Source organism: Carcharodon carcharias, chromosome 4, assembly GCF_017639515.1.
Source record: "Carcharodon carcharias isolate sCarCar2 chromosome 4, sCarCar2.pri, whole genome shotgun sequence".
Classification (NCBI taxonomy): Eukaryota; Metazoa; Chordata; class Chondrichthyes; order Lamniformes; family Lamnidae; genus Carcharodon; species Carcharodon carcharias.
In genome coordinates, this window is record NC_054470.1 from 178,070,291 (window position 1) to 178,086,378 (window position 16,088).

Sequence of the window (16,088 nt, forward strand, 5' to 3'; positions counted from 1 at the left end):
TCTCTCTCCGTGGACACTCAGGGAAAACAAACAGTCCTGCGGCCCTAGAACAGCAAACTGCACAGGATAAAATAACTGCCACAGTGTCCAAGATGTATTTCTTACTCGACTTCCAATATTGTTCCACGGTGACAACATGCAGCACTAAATGGTCAGTCGTTTTCAATACAGGCAAAGCCAAAAACATGACAACATCATGCGTGCACATGGACACAGTCTCAGTGTCCAGGGTCAGCCCAGATTACGAAGCCATGATACATTAGGTAGAACAGCAGGTGGAATGGTAGGTATCTGGCTTCCTTTAATTTTTAACTTTAAGGGGCTAGGGAGGGGGCAGTAAGAAAATAAAAGTCACGACTGCTCAACTTTTCACGGACAAAATAAAAACAAACCCCTTTATTCAAACACATACTTTGTTCTCTAGTACAGTCACCCTAACCTTAATCAGTTTAAAAATATTCCTCGGGTTCAAGTTTCTATATCGATACCCATCCACAAACAGTATGCTTTAGAATCAAAAAATATACCACAAAAAAGATAATATATTCTGTTCTACAGAATATGCACATTGCTGTATTTTTGTTGCAATTCACAGTAATTATACAGTATAAAAGCTGTTGTGCTGTAGGATACAAGCAAAGTTCAGACTCCAGCAGTTGTTTTCAGAACACTCAATATAAATACTCATGCTTCAATTTACTTTGTGTTTTTAATATACAGCAAAGAAAAACATGAAAAGTCTGAAAATAAAACAGCCCGTTTACATTTGAGGAATAGGATTCTTTTTTTTTTTATTGTTGAGAAAATCCTTACCCTGCTGAATAAACAGAGACTTCTTACAGTGAGCTTTAGACTAGAGCTTTAGAAGATGGAGGAGGAATTAATAAGTACCATAATTAATAGGAAGGCAGTCATTTTCTTCAAGGATGCAAATTGAGTCAAGTGGCCTTTTTATTTAGGGCAAGGCTGGGGAAGCAGAGAAAGCACAACAGTTAGAACTGAGCTCTCTAACACCAACCCGCAATCCCCGCCCCCCCACCTCCATATGCCTAATGGCTGTCAAAGAAACAACACAAGAATATTGGCTTTAGAAAAGAAAAGTATTTGGAGCTCATGGTGCAAATAGTACATGGCCAATGTCTGTTGTGAGCAATTAAACGCTAGAGGGAGAAAGTGTTTCTCACACTTGGGAAGGCGGGGGAGATTTAAGTGCGACAGTCACGAAACATGGTGTCACACTTACCGCGCAGCAATAAATTTCCCCCCCCCACCCCTCCCCCATCAAGTGAAGTCCAACTTCGTTATATAACGGGAATTAAATCTGGACACAGATAAAACATTACAATTCAAAAGAATTTCTTGTGCGCCTGTTACAAAAAATACAAAACAGTCACCCATTTTATTTTCACTTGGGGGAATTTTCAGATTTTTTTCACCCCAGCCACACAGACATGATATTTGGATATAAAAATATGTTCCGAGTTATGAGTTTCAAATTACAACAATAAAAGGTATTATAACAAAGGAAAATAGTCAAGAGTTCAATAGTTCTTTGTCATCTCATAGGAATCTGGAAATGCGGCAGAACTGTGACCTGAACCCGTTACAAGAGGCAGAATTCCAGCGTTTGGAACCACATTCCAGGACAGAGTTAAAGTGATGTTTTCGTTTCCCCTGTCAAAAGAAAAATGTTAAATGTACAAATTATATTTTCTTGGGGCTACGCAAGAATTTACACATGCAGGTCAGGTGAATTGTAACTCAGCTCCTGATTCTCACAAAGTCCCATTCGCCCATCACCGCTGGCTCCCGGTCCAGCAATGCTCATTTCAAAACGTTTACCCTTGGGCTCTAATCCCTCCCTTGTCTAGTCCCTCCCCGCCTCCAGCCCTTATAAACCTTCAGGAGCATTGGCTGATACCAATTCTGACCTCTAGTGCAGCCTCGACGTTCGTTGTCCCTCCAATGGCAACTATGCCTTCAGATGTCTAAGCCCCAAGATCTGAATTTCCTTCCCTAATCTCTGCTCCTCAATCTTCCTTCAAAATCGCTCCTTCAAAGCTACCTCTTTGACCATTTTGTCTGATTACACTCCTGTGAAGCGCCCTGCGACGTTTTACTATATAAATCTAAGTAGCTGCGATTGCTGTGAATTAAAAGGACCGGCGAGCTTTAAAAATGGTTGACAAGAAGGTAGTAATTAGGCTGAAAGCAGAAAATCTATATCACTTAACAGCTTGTATTCACATAATGCCTTTGAAGTAATAAACCTGCCAAGACACTTCACAGGAGTGTTAATGCAAAATTTGATACTGAGCCACATCAGGAGATATTAGGGCAGATGACCAAAACTTGGTCAAAGTAAGTTTTAAGGAGTGTCTTAAAAGAACAGACAGAGGTAGAGAGTTTTAAGGATGCAAATTCCGATTGCTTGAGCAGTATTATTTACATAGGATTACATAGAATAAACAGCACAGAGACAGGCCATTCAGCCCATGTTGGCGCTTATGCTCCACTGGAGCCTCCTCCCATCTTTCTTCATCCAAAGTTAGTGTAACCCTCTATTTTCTTCTCCCTCAGATACCTGTCTAGCTTCTCCTCAAAAGAAAGCACTCCAACACACACAAGTTCTATGCAGTCTATTTTAGAACTTTTAACGCGTAGCGTACAGATACTGGATCATTTTCAATGCTCGTGTTACTAAATGTTTCACTATCTGCCAGTTATAGGGCTGCCATCATATAGTATGCAATGTAGATGCCACACATTTTGCATGCATTTCTATATCCCAAAAAGTAGACGAAACAAATTAATAAATGTGATCAAAAGTCCACAGCTTCAAAGGATATTATCTGTTGCTGGAGCTGTTGGGAACTTTAACTTCTACAAGCTCAACAATGGCACCACCATAAGGTCCTTGATGGTACTGCAAGCACTGATGACTGAACATTTGATCCACCACTACTCCCCAACCTTCTCCTTTCCTCCTGTAAAGATTCACCCAGGATGTCAGAAAGTACTGATATTTCATCATGCCGATTTAATTAATGACAAAGGTAGGACGGGCAGGCTGGAGAAACGTGGATCATTACGTCCACATGTGCACTGCCCGGCATGAATCTCGATAGCAAGCAGAATGTGAATCCTGGCTGCTTTATCCTATCTCCCTTTCCTTAACCAGGAGAACTGAGTGCAATTGTTACATTCAGTAATATATTCCTGGCCAAGAGCAACTAATTAACTCAGGACAGACCAAGAGACACAAACTAGCAATGATATGGTGTGGATTTTGGGGGGAGATTTAACCACACCATAGGCTGTTGCAGCAAGAAGATACATGCAAATGCTAAAAATGATCACATATGCCCCTGTATTTTATACACACATTTACCACAAGAGTTTATTACCTCTAGTCACCTCTTCATTTATATGATTACTAGTCCAAGCAAGTTAGCTGCAACAGTAGCAGAACAGGATGCGGAAATTCTGAATTCCAAGCAAACATTCTGACATATTAAGCTATTAACAATGCTACCAACAACTAACCAAATTAATTTAGTTTCAGAAGTAATCTAAAACTACAGCCAAAGGCATTACCTGCAAAAACTGAAGGCCCTTACAATTGTAAGGGACACAAAGATTACACTATAACACTGATGATATAAACCCAATCTAAGTCTTTGGTATGAAGGACAAACACATGCATATACCACCCTCCTGACACCAACTTTCCTGTAAATCAACAATCCCTTCTCCACATCTCAGTTAAACCACTACAGATCAAAATGTTTTATTTTCCTGGCTCTACTTTTACATCCTGCATTCCATGAAGACGACCCAGTCACAGCTCTGAAAAGACTAATTAATATTCACTTCCTCCACAACCAGTGTCAGCAGTGAAGACCAACTACAAGAGGCAGCAACTCACCAAAGCTCCTCCAACAGTACCTTCAAACGGGATAGGGCTTCGCTGGCTAGGCCAGCATTTATTGCCCATCCCTAGTTGCCCTTGAGAAGGCGGTGGTGAGCTGCCTTCTTGAACCACTGCAGTCCATGTGGGGTAGGTACACCCACAGTGCTGTTAGGAAGGGAGTTCCAGGATTTTGACCCAGCCACAGTGAAGGAATGGCGATATGTTTCCAAGTCAGGATGGTGAGTTACTTGGAGAAGAACTTCCAGTTGGTGGTGTTCCCATCTATCTGCTGCCCTTGTCCTTCTAGTTGGTAGCAGTCATGGGTTTGGAGGATGCTGTTGAAGGAGCCTTGGTGAATTCCGGCAGCGCATCCTGAAGATGGTACGCACTGCTGCTACTGTGCATCGGTGGTGGAGGGAGTGAACGTTTGTGGACATAGTGCCAATCAAGCTGGCTGCTTTGTCCTGGATGGTGTCAAGCTTCTGGAGTGTTGTGGGAACTGCACTCATCCAGGCAAGTGGAGAGTATTCCATCACACTTCTGACCTGTGTCTTATAGATGATGGGCAGGCTTTGGGGAGTCAGGAGGGGAGTTACTCGTCACACAATTCTCTTGTAGCCACAGTATTTATAAGGCTAGTCCAGTTCAGCTTCTGGTCAATGGTAACCCCTAGGGTGCTGATAATGGGGGATTCAGTGATGGTAACACCATTGAACATCAAGGGACAATGATTGGATTTTCTCATGTTGGAGATGGTCATTGCCTGACACTTGTGTGGCACGAATGTTACTTGCCACCTGTTAGCCCAAACCTGAGTATTGTCCAGGTCTTGCTGCATTTGGACATGGACTGCTTCAGTATCTGAAGAGTCACTAATGGTGAACACTGAGCAATCATCAGTGAACATTGCCACCTCTGGCCTTATGTTGAAAGGAAGATCATTGATGAAGTAGCTGAAGATGGTTGGGCCGAGGACACTACCCTGAGGAACTCCTGCAGTGATGTCCTGGAGCTGAGATGGCTGACTTCCAACAACCACAACCATCTTCCTTTGTGGTAGGTATGACAGCAACCAGCGGAAAGTATCTCCCCACGCACCCCCCCCACCCCCCCAAATTTCCATTTACTCCAGTTTCGCTAGGACTCCTTGATACTACACTCGGTCAAAAGCATCTTGATGTCAAGGGCAGTCACTCTCACCTCACCTTGGGAGTTCAGCTCTTTTGTCCATATTTGAACCAAGGCTTTAATGAGGTCAGGAGCTGGGTAACCCTGGCAGAACTCAAACTGGGTGTCAGTGAGCAGGTTATTGCGAATCAAATGCTGCTTGATAGCACTGTCGATAACTCCTTCCGTTACTTTACTGATGATCGCGGGTAGACTGATGGGGCAGTAATTGGCCGGGTTGGATTTGTCCTGCTTTTTGTGTACAGGACACACCCGGGCAATTTTTCACATAGCTGGGTGCTTCATTCCGATTCACATATCCATTATGCAGAGAAAGGGCAGCCTGCTCACAGACCTGCATTCGCACCTTTGGGGTAATCATGGCCTTCAGAAAATTTGGGGTCAGCCGGTTACAACGTTTCTCCGATTTTTTCTTCCAGTTTAATTCCTTCCCCATCACACTGGCTTTACATAGCAATGCACAGGCCAGAATGCAGAATGAATCAGATCAATAATCAAGCTGAACAGTGGTCTGGGGAGGAGCACCTGCCCACACCACCCGCTCCTGCCAACTCCCAGCACTGCCCTCACCCCTGGAAAACAGCCCAGATTTAAACGCAACACAAAGTCACTATAGTAACTCCTCTCAATTGCAGTTAAGCCCTTGTGTAGATTCAATCTGTAATAGGGTGCTGACTGTTTGTCCACTCACAAAGGAGGATCAGGCAAGGGAAGCAACTGCTTAATCCACTCCTGCATATAGAGAGAAAGAATGCTAAACATACACATGGGCCAGTTAGGATAATGCTTCGACTTTATCAAAACCGTTTCAGGCAAGAGCCCTACTGAGGCTTTAATCTGTTTTCAGATACTGACAGAGCTGTATTTTGCCAACACCTATTTTTAGTTCAATTTTTCTACTTGTTGCACTTCTGCCTGTGATGTCTGCAAATCATTTGCTTTGCCTCCCTTGGGAATAATTCTGTCATTCACGCATCACAGATAGTGCATTAATTCAAGCAGTCATAACTGTTTTAAAGAGCAGCAGTTTGGCAATTACTGCTACATTAAGATACAGATGGATAGATGGGTGGAAATTTCTTACTTGAGGCCATTTCCATCATCAAAGAAGAAATATTTTGACTTCACATCTTTCAGGTCCAATTTCGTTTTGTCTCCACGAAGAACAATCTTGTCCCAGAGAACAACCTGGTTCAGTGCCTGCATTTGCAAGAAGAGTTTAAATAACTTATATAGACAACATTGTGACTGGTGCCAGTACACCCAGAACATAAGACATATACACAAATTAGGAGTAGGCCGCTCAGCCCCTCGAGTCTGCTCCGCCATTCAATATGATCATGGCTGATCTGACTCAATCCCACATTCCCACCTACCTCTGATAGCCTTTCACCCTCTTGCTTATGAAGAATCTACCTACCTCTGCCTTAAAAACATTCAAAGACTCTGCTTCTACTGCCTTTTGGGGAAGAGTGCGCCAAAGGCTTACAACCCTCAGACAAAAAAATTCTCCTCATCTGTCTTAAATGGAAACATAATGATACCAAAAAGTTTCATATGCTGGAGTTCAGAACAAAATGCTGCAAACATTCAGCCCATCAGTCTGCGTCTGTGTGGAGGAAAGTTCTGTTGAAGGGTCCACACCCAAGACATTTTAACTCATTTCTCGCTATAGATCGGGACTGACTTGCTGACTGTTTACATCACTTGGACATCACCAATGGAACTCTATTTGGACATTTGTTCCCAAGGATTTATAACTAAGTCTGCTTAAGCTTCAGAGTTGGCAATTATGCTCCTTTAATTTCAATGGAAGTGAATGAAAATATTAAAGATTTTACTGATCACTTTATGAAAAGCCAGATACTAACACCACCAATGCAAAGTTTTTGTTATCCAATTTGATATGCTTTCAACATTAAACTGTCTGCCCTTTTGACAGTTGCAAAGTACATTCCAGAAGTTGTAGAGGGGTAAGTAAAGCTAATTTACTAGCTTCTGAAGAGTCATTCCAAATGGATTAGTAGTTTATGTGCTGACGAGAGTGGTTCGTAGAGGTCGTCGGTGGTAAATGAGGAAAACTTCTGGTGGAAGCCCAAAAATCCTAACAGTCTTAACTGCCTTAATGAAATGGGTGTATATGTATTTGAGGTAGAGCCATAAAAAATTCAGACCTTTTTTTAGATCTTGAATTATCAATGGGTTTACAGATAAAACACAGCCAGATTACTTCCCATTTAGCAAAGAGTATCGCAGATCTCAGCTCTTCATTTCAAGAGCTGGAAGAAAGAGAAAGTGATACACCGGCATCTGTTTAAAATCAACCCCTTGAGGTCACTACTATAAAGCAAAATAATATTAGGCAGACCAACATAGCCTTTGTCATTTACAACCTAGAAGGCAGCTATTTGGCCCAGATATTCCTGCAGTTTCTCTTAATAATTACTTTACAAATGAGCATACAAGTTAGGGCCACTCAGTCCTTTGAGACTGCTCCGCCATTCAATAAGATCATGGTTGATCTGACTGTAACCTCCTGCCTACCCCCGAAAACCTTTCAAGAAACTATCTAACCTCTGCCATGAAAACATTCAAAGACTCTTCTTCCATTGTCTTTTGAGGAAGAGAATTCCAAACACACCCTACCCTCAAAAAATTTCTTTTCAACACTGCCTTAAATGGGCGACCCCTTTATTTTTAAATAGTGACCCCTAGTTCTAGATTCTCCAGCAAGAGGAAACACCCTCTCCATATCCACACTGTCAAGACCCCTCAGGATCTTATATTTCAATCAAGATGCCTCTTACTCTTCTAAACTCCAGCAGATACAAGGCTAGCCTGTCCAACGAGAGGTGGTTGGATAGTGGTGTTGTCACTGGATTAGTAAACCAGATACCCAGAGTAATAATCTGGGGACCCGGGCAGATGGTGGAATTTGAACTCGGTAAAAATTTGGAATTAAAAGTCTAATGATGACCATGAAACCATTGTCGATTGTTATAGAAACCCATCTGGTTCACTAATGTCCTTTAGGGAAGGAAATCGGCTGTCCTTACCTGGTCTGGCCTACTTATCGCTCCAGACTCACAGCAATGTGGTTGACTCTTAAATGCCTTTAACAGGGAGTGAGCGGGAGAGGGGAGCAGCGGGGCCATTAACAGGGAGAGAGCGAGAGAGGGCAGCAGCGGGGCCATTAACAGGGAACGAGCAAGAGAGGGGAGCAGCGGGGCCATTAACAGTGAGAGCACGATGAGGAGTGAGAGACCATTAAAAAGCATGGAGAGCAGCTGATTGGTGAGTAGGATTGGCGAGTATTTCTAGTCTTTAAAGTAAAAGCTCTTTAGTTTGTGTTTAGGTCTCTAGATTTTTTCTTTTTTCTCTTTTCTTAAAAATAGCTTAAGTATAAAATCGATACTGGTGTGTAAAAATTGAACAATAAAGTGTAAAGAGCAGGGATACTAGAGTAATTTATTAATTTAACTTAATGTGATAGCTGTGACAGGATGGGTGATGTGTTGCTGCTGCGACATGGGGGAGCTGTTGGAAACCAAGGTGATCCAGAGCGAATACGTTTGTAGTAAGTGTTTCCAGCTCAAGGAACTTCAGATCTGAGTTAAGGGGCTGCAGTCCGAGCTGCAGACATTGCACCACATCAGGGAGGGTGGGGGGGGTTATCTGGACACATTGACCCAGGAAGTGGTCACACCCCTCAGATTGGATAATTCAAGTTTGGTCTGTGATGAGCGACAGGAGGGTGCGACAGCACGTGAAGCAGGTATGGGGGCCCAGGGGGTAGCGTTCAAGGATTCTCAGCCCCTGAAACTGTCCGACAACTAGGAAATTCTTGCAATCTGTGTGGGTGAGAATGCGGCCTGCAGGGAGGCTGAGCGAACTGACCACAGCACCATGGTACAGGGAGTCATTCAAGTGGGATGAGGAAATAGGAACGTAGTGGTGGTAGGGGACAGTATAATTAGGGGGATAGATACTGTTCCCTGCAGCCACGAGCATGAGTCCTGAAGGCTGTGTTGCCTGCCCGGTGCCAGGGTTAAGGACCTCTCCTCAGAGCTGGAGAGGAACTTGGAGTGGGAGGGGAGGGATCCAGTTGTCATCGTCCAAGTTGGTAACAACGACATTGATAGGACCAGAAAAGAGGTTCTGCTGAAAGGATTTGAAAAGTTAGGAGCTAAATTAAAAAGCAGAACCTCCAAGATAATAGTCTTGGGATTACTACCTGTGCAACGGGCAAACTGGCATACTGTACATAAAGTCAAGGAGTTAAATGCATGGCTCAAAGGTTGGTTTGGGGGGGGGGGAATGGGTTTCAGTTCCTGGGACACTGACACCAGTAATGGGATAGAAGGGAGCTGTTCCTGTGGGACAGGCTTCAGTTGAACTGTGCTGGGGCCAGTGTCCTGGCGAATTGAATAGCTAGGACTGTAGAGAGACTAAATGGCGGGGGAGGATGTTCTGGAAAGGGGATGCGTAGGCTAACAAAGTAAAAGGATAAAAGCAAAAAATTGCAGATGCTGGAAATCCAAAACAAAAATAAAAATACCTGGAAAAACTCAGCAGGTCTGGCAGCATTTGCGGAGAGGAACACAGTTAACGTTTCGAGTCCGTATAACTCTTCAACAGAATTAAGGAAAAATAGATAAGAGGTGAAATCTAAGCTGGTTTAAGGGGGGGGGGTGGGGGGTGTGGTGGGTAGAGCTGGAGAGGGCCAGCGATAGGTGGAGATAGCCAAAAGATGTCATAGACAAAAGGACAAAGAGGTGTTGAAGGTGGTGATATTATCAAGGGAATGTGCTAATTAAGAGTAGAAAGCAGGACAGGCAAGGTACAGATAGCCCTAGTGGGGGTGGGGCGAAGGGAAGGTATCGAAATAGGCTAAAAGGTAGAGATAAAACAATGGATGGAAATACATTTAAAAATAATGGAAATAGGTGGGAAAAGAAAAATCTATATAAATTATTGGGAAGAAGGTGGGGGGGCATCAGAAAGGGGGTGGGGATAGAGGAGAGAGTTCATGATCTAAAATTGTTGAACTCAATATTCAGTCCGGAGGGCTGTAAAGTGCCTAGTCAGAAGATGAGGTGCTGTTCCTCCAGTTTGCGTTGAGCTTCACTGGAACATTGCAGCAGGCCAAGGACGGACATATGGGCATGAGAGCAGGGTGCAGTGTTGAAATGGCAAGCGACAGGGAGGTCTGGGTCATGCTTGCGGACAGATCAAAGGTGTTTTGCAAAGCGGTCACCCTGTCTGCGTTTGGTCTCTCCAACGTAGAGGAAACTGCACTGGGAGCAACGAATGCAGTAAACTAAATTGAGGGAGGTACAAGTGAAATGCTGCTTCACTTGAAAGGAGTGTTTGGGCCCTTGGACGTTGAGGAGAGGGGAAGTAAAGGAGCAGGTGTTGCACCTTCTGCGGTTGCATGGGAAGGTGCCGTGGGAGGGGGTTGAGGTGTAGGGGGTGATGGAGGAGTGGACCCAGGTGTCCCGGAGGGAACGATCCCTGCGGGAGGCCGCCAGGGGAGATGAAGGGAAGATATGTTTGGTGGTGGCATCATGTTGGAGTTGGCAGAGATAGCGGAGGATGATCTTTTGAAAGCGGAGGCTGGTGAGGTGTTAAGTGAGGACACGGGGGACCCTATCATGGTTCTGGGAAAGAGACGAAGGTGTGAGGGCGGATGCGCGGGAGATGGGCTGGACACGGTTGAGGGCTCTGTCAACCATCGTGGATGGAAAACCTTGGTTAAGGAAGAAGGCGGCCATGTCAGAGGAACTGTTTTTGAAGGTAGCATCATCAGAACAGATGCAACGGAGGTGAAGGAACTGAGAAAATGGGATAGAGTCCTTACAGGAAGCGGGGTGTGAGGAGCTGTAGTCGAGGTAACTGTGGGAGTTGGTAGGCTTGTAATGAATATTGGTGGACAGTCTATCACCAGAGATTGAGACGGAGAGGTCAAGGAAGGGAAGGGAAGTGTCAGAGATGGACCACGTGAAAATGACTGAGGGGTGGAAATTGGAAGCAAAATGAATAAATTTTTCCAGGTCCAGACGAGAACATGAAGCAGCACCGAAGCAATCATCGATGTACCGGAGAAAGAGTTGTGGGAAGGGGCCGGATTAGGACTGGAACAAGGAATGTTCCACATACCCCATAAAGAGACAGGCATAACTGGGGCCCATGCGGGTACCCATAGCCACAGCTTTTATTTGGAGGAAGTGAGAGGAGTTTAAGGAGAAATCGTTCAGTGTGAGAACCAGTTCAGCCAGACGGAGGAGAGTAGTGGTGGATGGGGATTGTTCGGGTCTCTGTTCGAGGAAGAAGTGAAGAGCCGTCAGACCATCCCAGTGAGGGATGGAGGTGTAGAGGGATTGGACCTATATGGCAGCATTGCAGGGCAGCTATTCAGGTATTGATGTCCAGAGTGTAACAGGGAGGGGCAGAGTGTACAAACATTTAAAAACAGCAATTAGGGCCAAAGGTGGAAAAAATGGTAAAAAGGGAAAATTAATGGCTCTTTACTTAAATGCATGTAGTATTCGGAACAAAATAAATGAATTAATAGCATAAATAGAGGTTAATGGGTATGATCTTATAGCCATTACGGAAACATGGTTACAAAGAGATCAAAGCTGGAAACTAAATATTCAGGGGCATGTGACTTTTCGAAAGGACAGGCAGGAAAGAAAGGGTGGTGGGCTAACTTTGTTAGTACGAGATGGAATAAGTACGATAGCAAGAAATGATCTTGGATTGGAAGATGTAGAATCAATATGGACGGAGATAAGAAATAACATGGGGAAGATGACACTTGCAGGAGTAGTCTGTAGGCCCCCTAACAGTAGGTGCACTGGAGGACAGAATAAATTAGGAGATAAATGAGGGCATGTAAAGGAACAGTGCCTTAATCACTTTAATGACTTTACAGGATTGTAGAGGTTGGGTCGTTAAGTTTATTCAAGGCTGAGATAGACAGGTTTTTAATCAGTAAGGAAATCATGGGTTATGGGGAAAAGGCAGGAAAGTGGAGTTGAGGATTATCAAATCAGCCATGATCGCATTCAATGGCGGAGCAGACTCAATAGGCCGAATGGCCTACTTCTGCTCCTACCATCTTATGGCAATTAGGTTTGGGCAACAAATGCTGGCCAAGCCAGCAACAGCCACATCGCATGAATGAATTTTAAAAAAAACTTTCCTCATTAGACAACTTGCCCATTCCTGGTTATTAGTTTAGTAAACCTTCTCTGCACTGCTTCTTATGCATTTACATCCTTCCTTAAATAAGGAGACCAATACTGCACACAGTACTCCAGGTGTGGTCTCACCAGTGTCCTGTACAATTTTCCTGATGATTGAAGTTATCCTGAGTTTCTCCCTCCCAATTCCCGATTTACAGTTATTTCTGGGATGCTACTTGTGTACACTATAGTGAAGACCGAGGCAAAGCACCTGTTCAATTGGTCTGCCATCTTCTTGCTGTCCATTAATTATTCCCCAGACTCACTTTCTATAGGACCAGCGCTCACTTTGTTCATTCTTTTCTCATTTAAATATCTGTTGAAACTCTTACTATCCATCTTTGTATTTCTAGCTAGCTTTCACTCGTACTCAAATTTTCCCCTCCTTATTAATCTTGGTCATTCTTTGCTGTTCTTTACATTGTCAATTTTTCTGACCAGCCACCTGTCTTTGCTCATGCTTTTTGTTTAAGTTTGATACTGTCTTTAACTTTTTTAGTTAACCACAGATGGTGGGTCCTTCCCTTGGAATGTTTCTCTCTCATTGCAATGTTTTGATTTTGTGTATTCTGAAATATCCCTTTAAATGTCTGCCATTGCATCTTTACTGACCTGTCCCTTAACTTAATTTGCTAGTTCACTTTAACTAGCTCTGCTTTCATTCCCACATAAGTGTCCTTATTTAAGTTTAAAATACTATTCTTGGACCCACTCTTCTCTCCCTCAAACTGAATGCAGAATTCAAACATATTATGATTGCTGCTCCCCAGGGGTGCCTTCACTCTGAGGTTATTAATTAATTATATCTTGTTGAAAGTCTCTCTTTCTTTTGTTTGTAATGTTTCTCTATGCTAATATTGTTTTCCCCTCACCCCAGTCTTGAGGCCACACATTTCCAACTTTATGGCATTGTCTGATCATCTCAATTATCCCACATAAGCAAGTAGCATCAAGTACCTGGAAATTAAGAACATAAGAAATAGGAGGAGTGGGTCATCTGACCCTGCTCTGCCATTCGACAAGTTATTTTGGTTCAACTCCATCTTCCCTCATTATCCTCAATTTTTTTTAAACCATTCAAAAATCTATCTTGTACATGCTCAATGACTGAACATGCATAATTCTCTGGGATACAGAATTCCAAAGATTTAAAGCTCTTTGAGGAAATTTCTCATCAGTCCTAAACGGTCAATTCTTTATTCTAAGTCAGTGACCATGAGATCTAAACTCTCTAGAAAGGAAAAGCATCCTGCTAGCAGCAATGCCAAAGAGCTCAAGAATTTTGTGTTTCATTGAAAACACCTCCCATTCTCCTAACCTCTGAGAACACTGGCCTAGTTTACTCAATCTCTCCTCAGAACAAGCCTGTCATCCCAAGAATTATTGCACTTCCTAGCTCACTATCGTCCAATACACTTGCCACATGTGGCAAATCAGCCACAGATATGTGGAGAATTGACGCTATTCATTTTAGAGAGTCATAAAATAGGGCATTCTGTTACAGTGGCGGATATGAGTATAGGGTATCACTCGCTAGGCCACTATTTATCACCGATCCCTAATTGAGCAATGAAGACCAAACATGTTGCTGTTAGAAAGCAGTCATACCACAAAGATGTCTATCAGAGAATAGTTAAATTGTCAGATTTCTGATGACCTGGAAGCTTAAAGACCACTTGCTGAATGAACCAAGAAAATGAGTTTGTTCCCTTCTCCCCATTCCTGTTCTCTAAACTGGAGCACACTATCAGAAACAGAGTACTTCAGTTAACAGATTGTCACCACTCTTTGCGAGTGTATACAGCAGGCTTGCTTTGTGGAATAGTTGGATTGCGGAACACTTTTGAAGCCCTTCTCCTGGCTCTGGCAGCGAATGTATCAGTCTCGATTGCTGGAAATTTAAAACCTCAAATCTATTTTCAAAAGATTGTGCGTTGCTTTTATTAATACTACATATATTTTGTATCATGTGGTGACCCAACTGCCATAAGTTTAATGAGCATCGAAGTCCTGTTGGACAACATTGCTCTAAGGCAAGCACATCATTCCTTCAGTAAGGAGACTAAAAACTGCACATATTCCAGCCACGGTCTCAGCAAAGCCCTACAAAATTACAGCAAGACTTCTTTACTCTTTTACTTCAATCCCTTCACAATAAAGTCTAACATACCATTTGTCACCCCAATTGCTTGTTGTACCTGCATGCTAACCTTCTGATCCCTGTATAAGGAAATGCAGATTTCTCCTCTTCTGTTTTAAATGGATGCCCCCTTACTCTGAGATTATGCTCTCTAGTCCTAGGCTCTCCCACAAGGGGGAACAACCCTGTCAAGCCGCATAAGAATCTTATATGTTTCAATAAGGTCGCCTCTCATTCTTCTAAACTCTAACGAGCAGAGGCCCAACCTACTCAACCTCTTCCCATAAGTAAATCCCTCCATCCCCGGGATCAACCTAGTGAACCTTCTCTGGACTGCCTCCAGTGCCAGTATATTTTCCTTAGATAAGGGGACCCATTTATTACTGCTACTAGTTTTCTATTAACATCCTGAATCTATGCTAATATATTACCCCAAATCCCTTCAGTAACATTTGACACTTTGTCAAATGCTGTCTGAAAGTCCAAGTACACTTCATCCATTGGTTTCCCTTATCTATCCTACTTACATCCTCAAAAATCTCTAATTGATTTATCAAACATAATTTCTCTTTCATAAATCTGTGTTCACTCTGCCCAATCAACCTAATAAGTTCTAGCATTTTGTCTGCTGATGCCAGGTTATCAGGCCTATAGTTTTTTGTTTTCTCTCTGTCTTCATTCTTGAATAGCAAGGATATGTTTGCTACCTTCCAATCCTTTAAGATCATTCTAACATCTAAGGAATTCTGGAAGTTCAAAGCTAGTGCATCCATTATCTCTGTAGTGACCTCAAAATCCTAGGATGTAGGCCATCTGGTGCAGGGGATTCGTCAGCTTTTAATCACTACTTTTCCCTTCTTAAGACTAATGTTGATTTCTTTATGTTCCTCAGTACAAATGAACACTTGATTCCCCACTATTTATGGAGTTTTGTGTTTCTCACCATGAAGGCAGATACAAAACATTAATTTAATGTCTTTGCCATTTTGTTATTCCTTATCATAATTTCTTCTGTCTCTGCCCCAAAGGGACCAAAGTTTACTTTCATTGATCCTCTTCTTATTCCCATACCTATTGAAGCTTTTACAACCTATTATGTCCCTTGCGAGTTTACTCATATTCCCATTTTCTCTACCAATTCCGTGATCACCCTTTGCTGAATCCTAAAATCCTCCCAATTCTCAGGCTTACTCCTCTTTTTGGCATTATTCTAAGCCTCTTCTTTTAATCCAATACTATCTGTCACTTCACTGACTAACCAAGAGTCGGCCATTTTATCAATGTGCTTTTTAGCCTTTAAGGGAACATTTATTTGCTGTGAGTTATTAGTTATTTATTTAAATATCTTCCATTGCTTAGATTTTAATCTAGTTTCCCAATCTATTTTAGCCAATTCACCTCTCATACCTGCATAATTTGCTTTGTTTAGATTAGGAACCTAGTTTTGGACTTAATTAGATCACCCTCAGTCTCAATATAAAATTCTATCATTTTGTGGTCACTCTTCCTCAGAGGTTCCTTGAGGACAAGTTTAATTAACCCCATTTTATTGCACAATAAGAATCTTAAAACAGCCTGTTCCCTGCTTGATTCCTTG

General features: G+C 42.8%; 1 protein-coding gene across 1 annotated transcript in view; it reads right to left on the bottom strand.

Moving 5' to 3' along the window:
- Positions 1–366: 366 nt before the first annotated feature.
- The window catches only part of spcs3 (signal peptidase complex subunit 3), a 44,100-nt gene continuing 28,378 nt past the window's right edge, over positions 367–16,088 (bottom strand). The window contains exons 4-5 of the mRNA XM_041187062.1: positions 6,186–6,301; positions 367–1,674 (exon numbers count right to left, since the gene is read on the bottom strand). Coding sequence (XP_041042996.1) covers positions 1,542–1,674; positions 6,186–6,301 — 249 coding nt within the window. The 3' untranslated portion in view covers positions 367–1,541. The remainder of the gene's footprint in view (positions 1,675–6,185; positions 6,302–16,088) is intronic.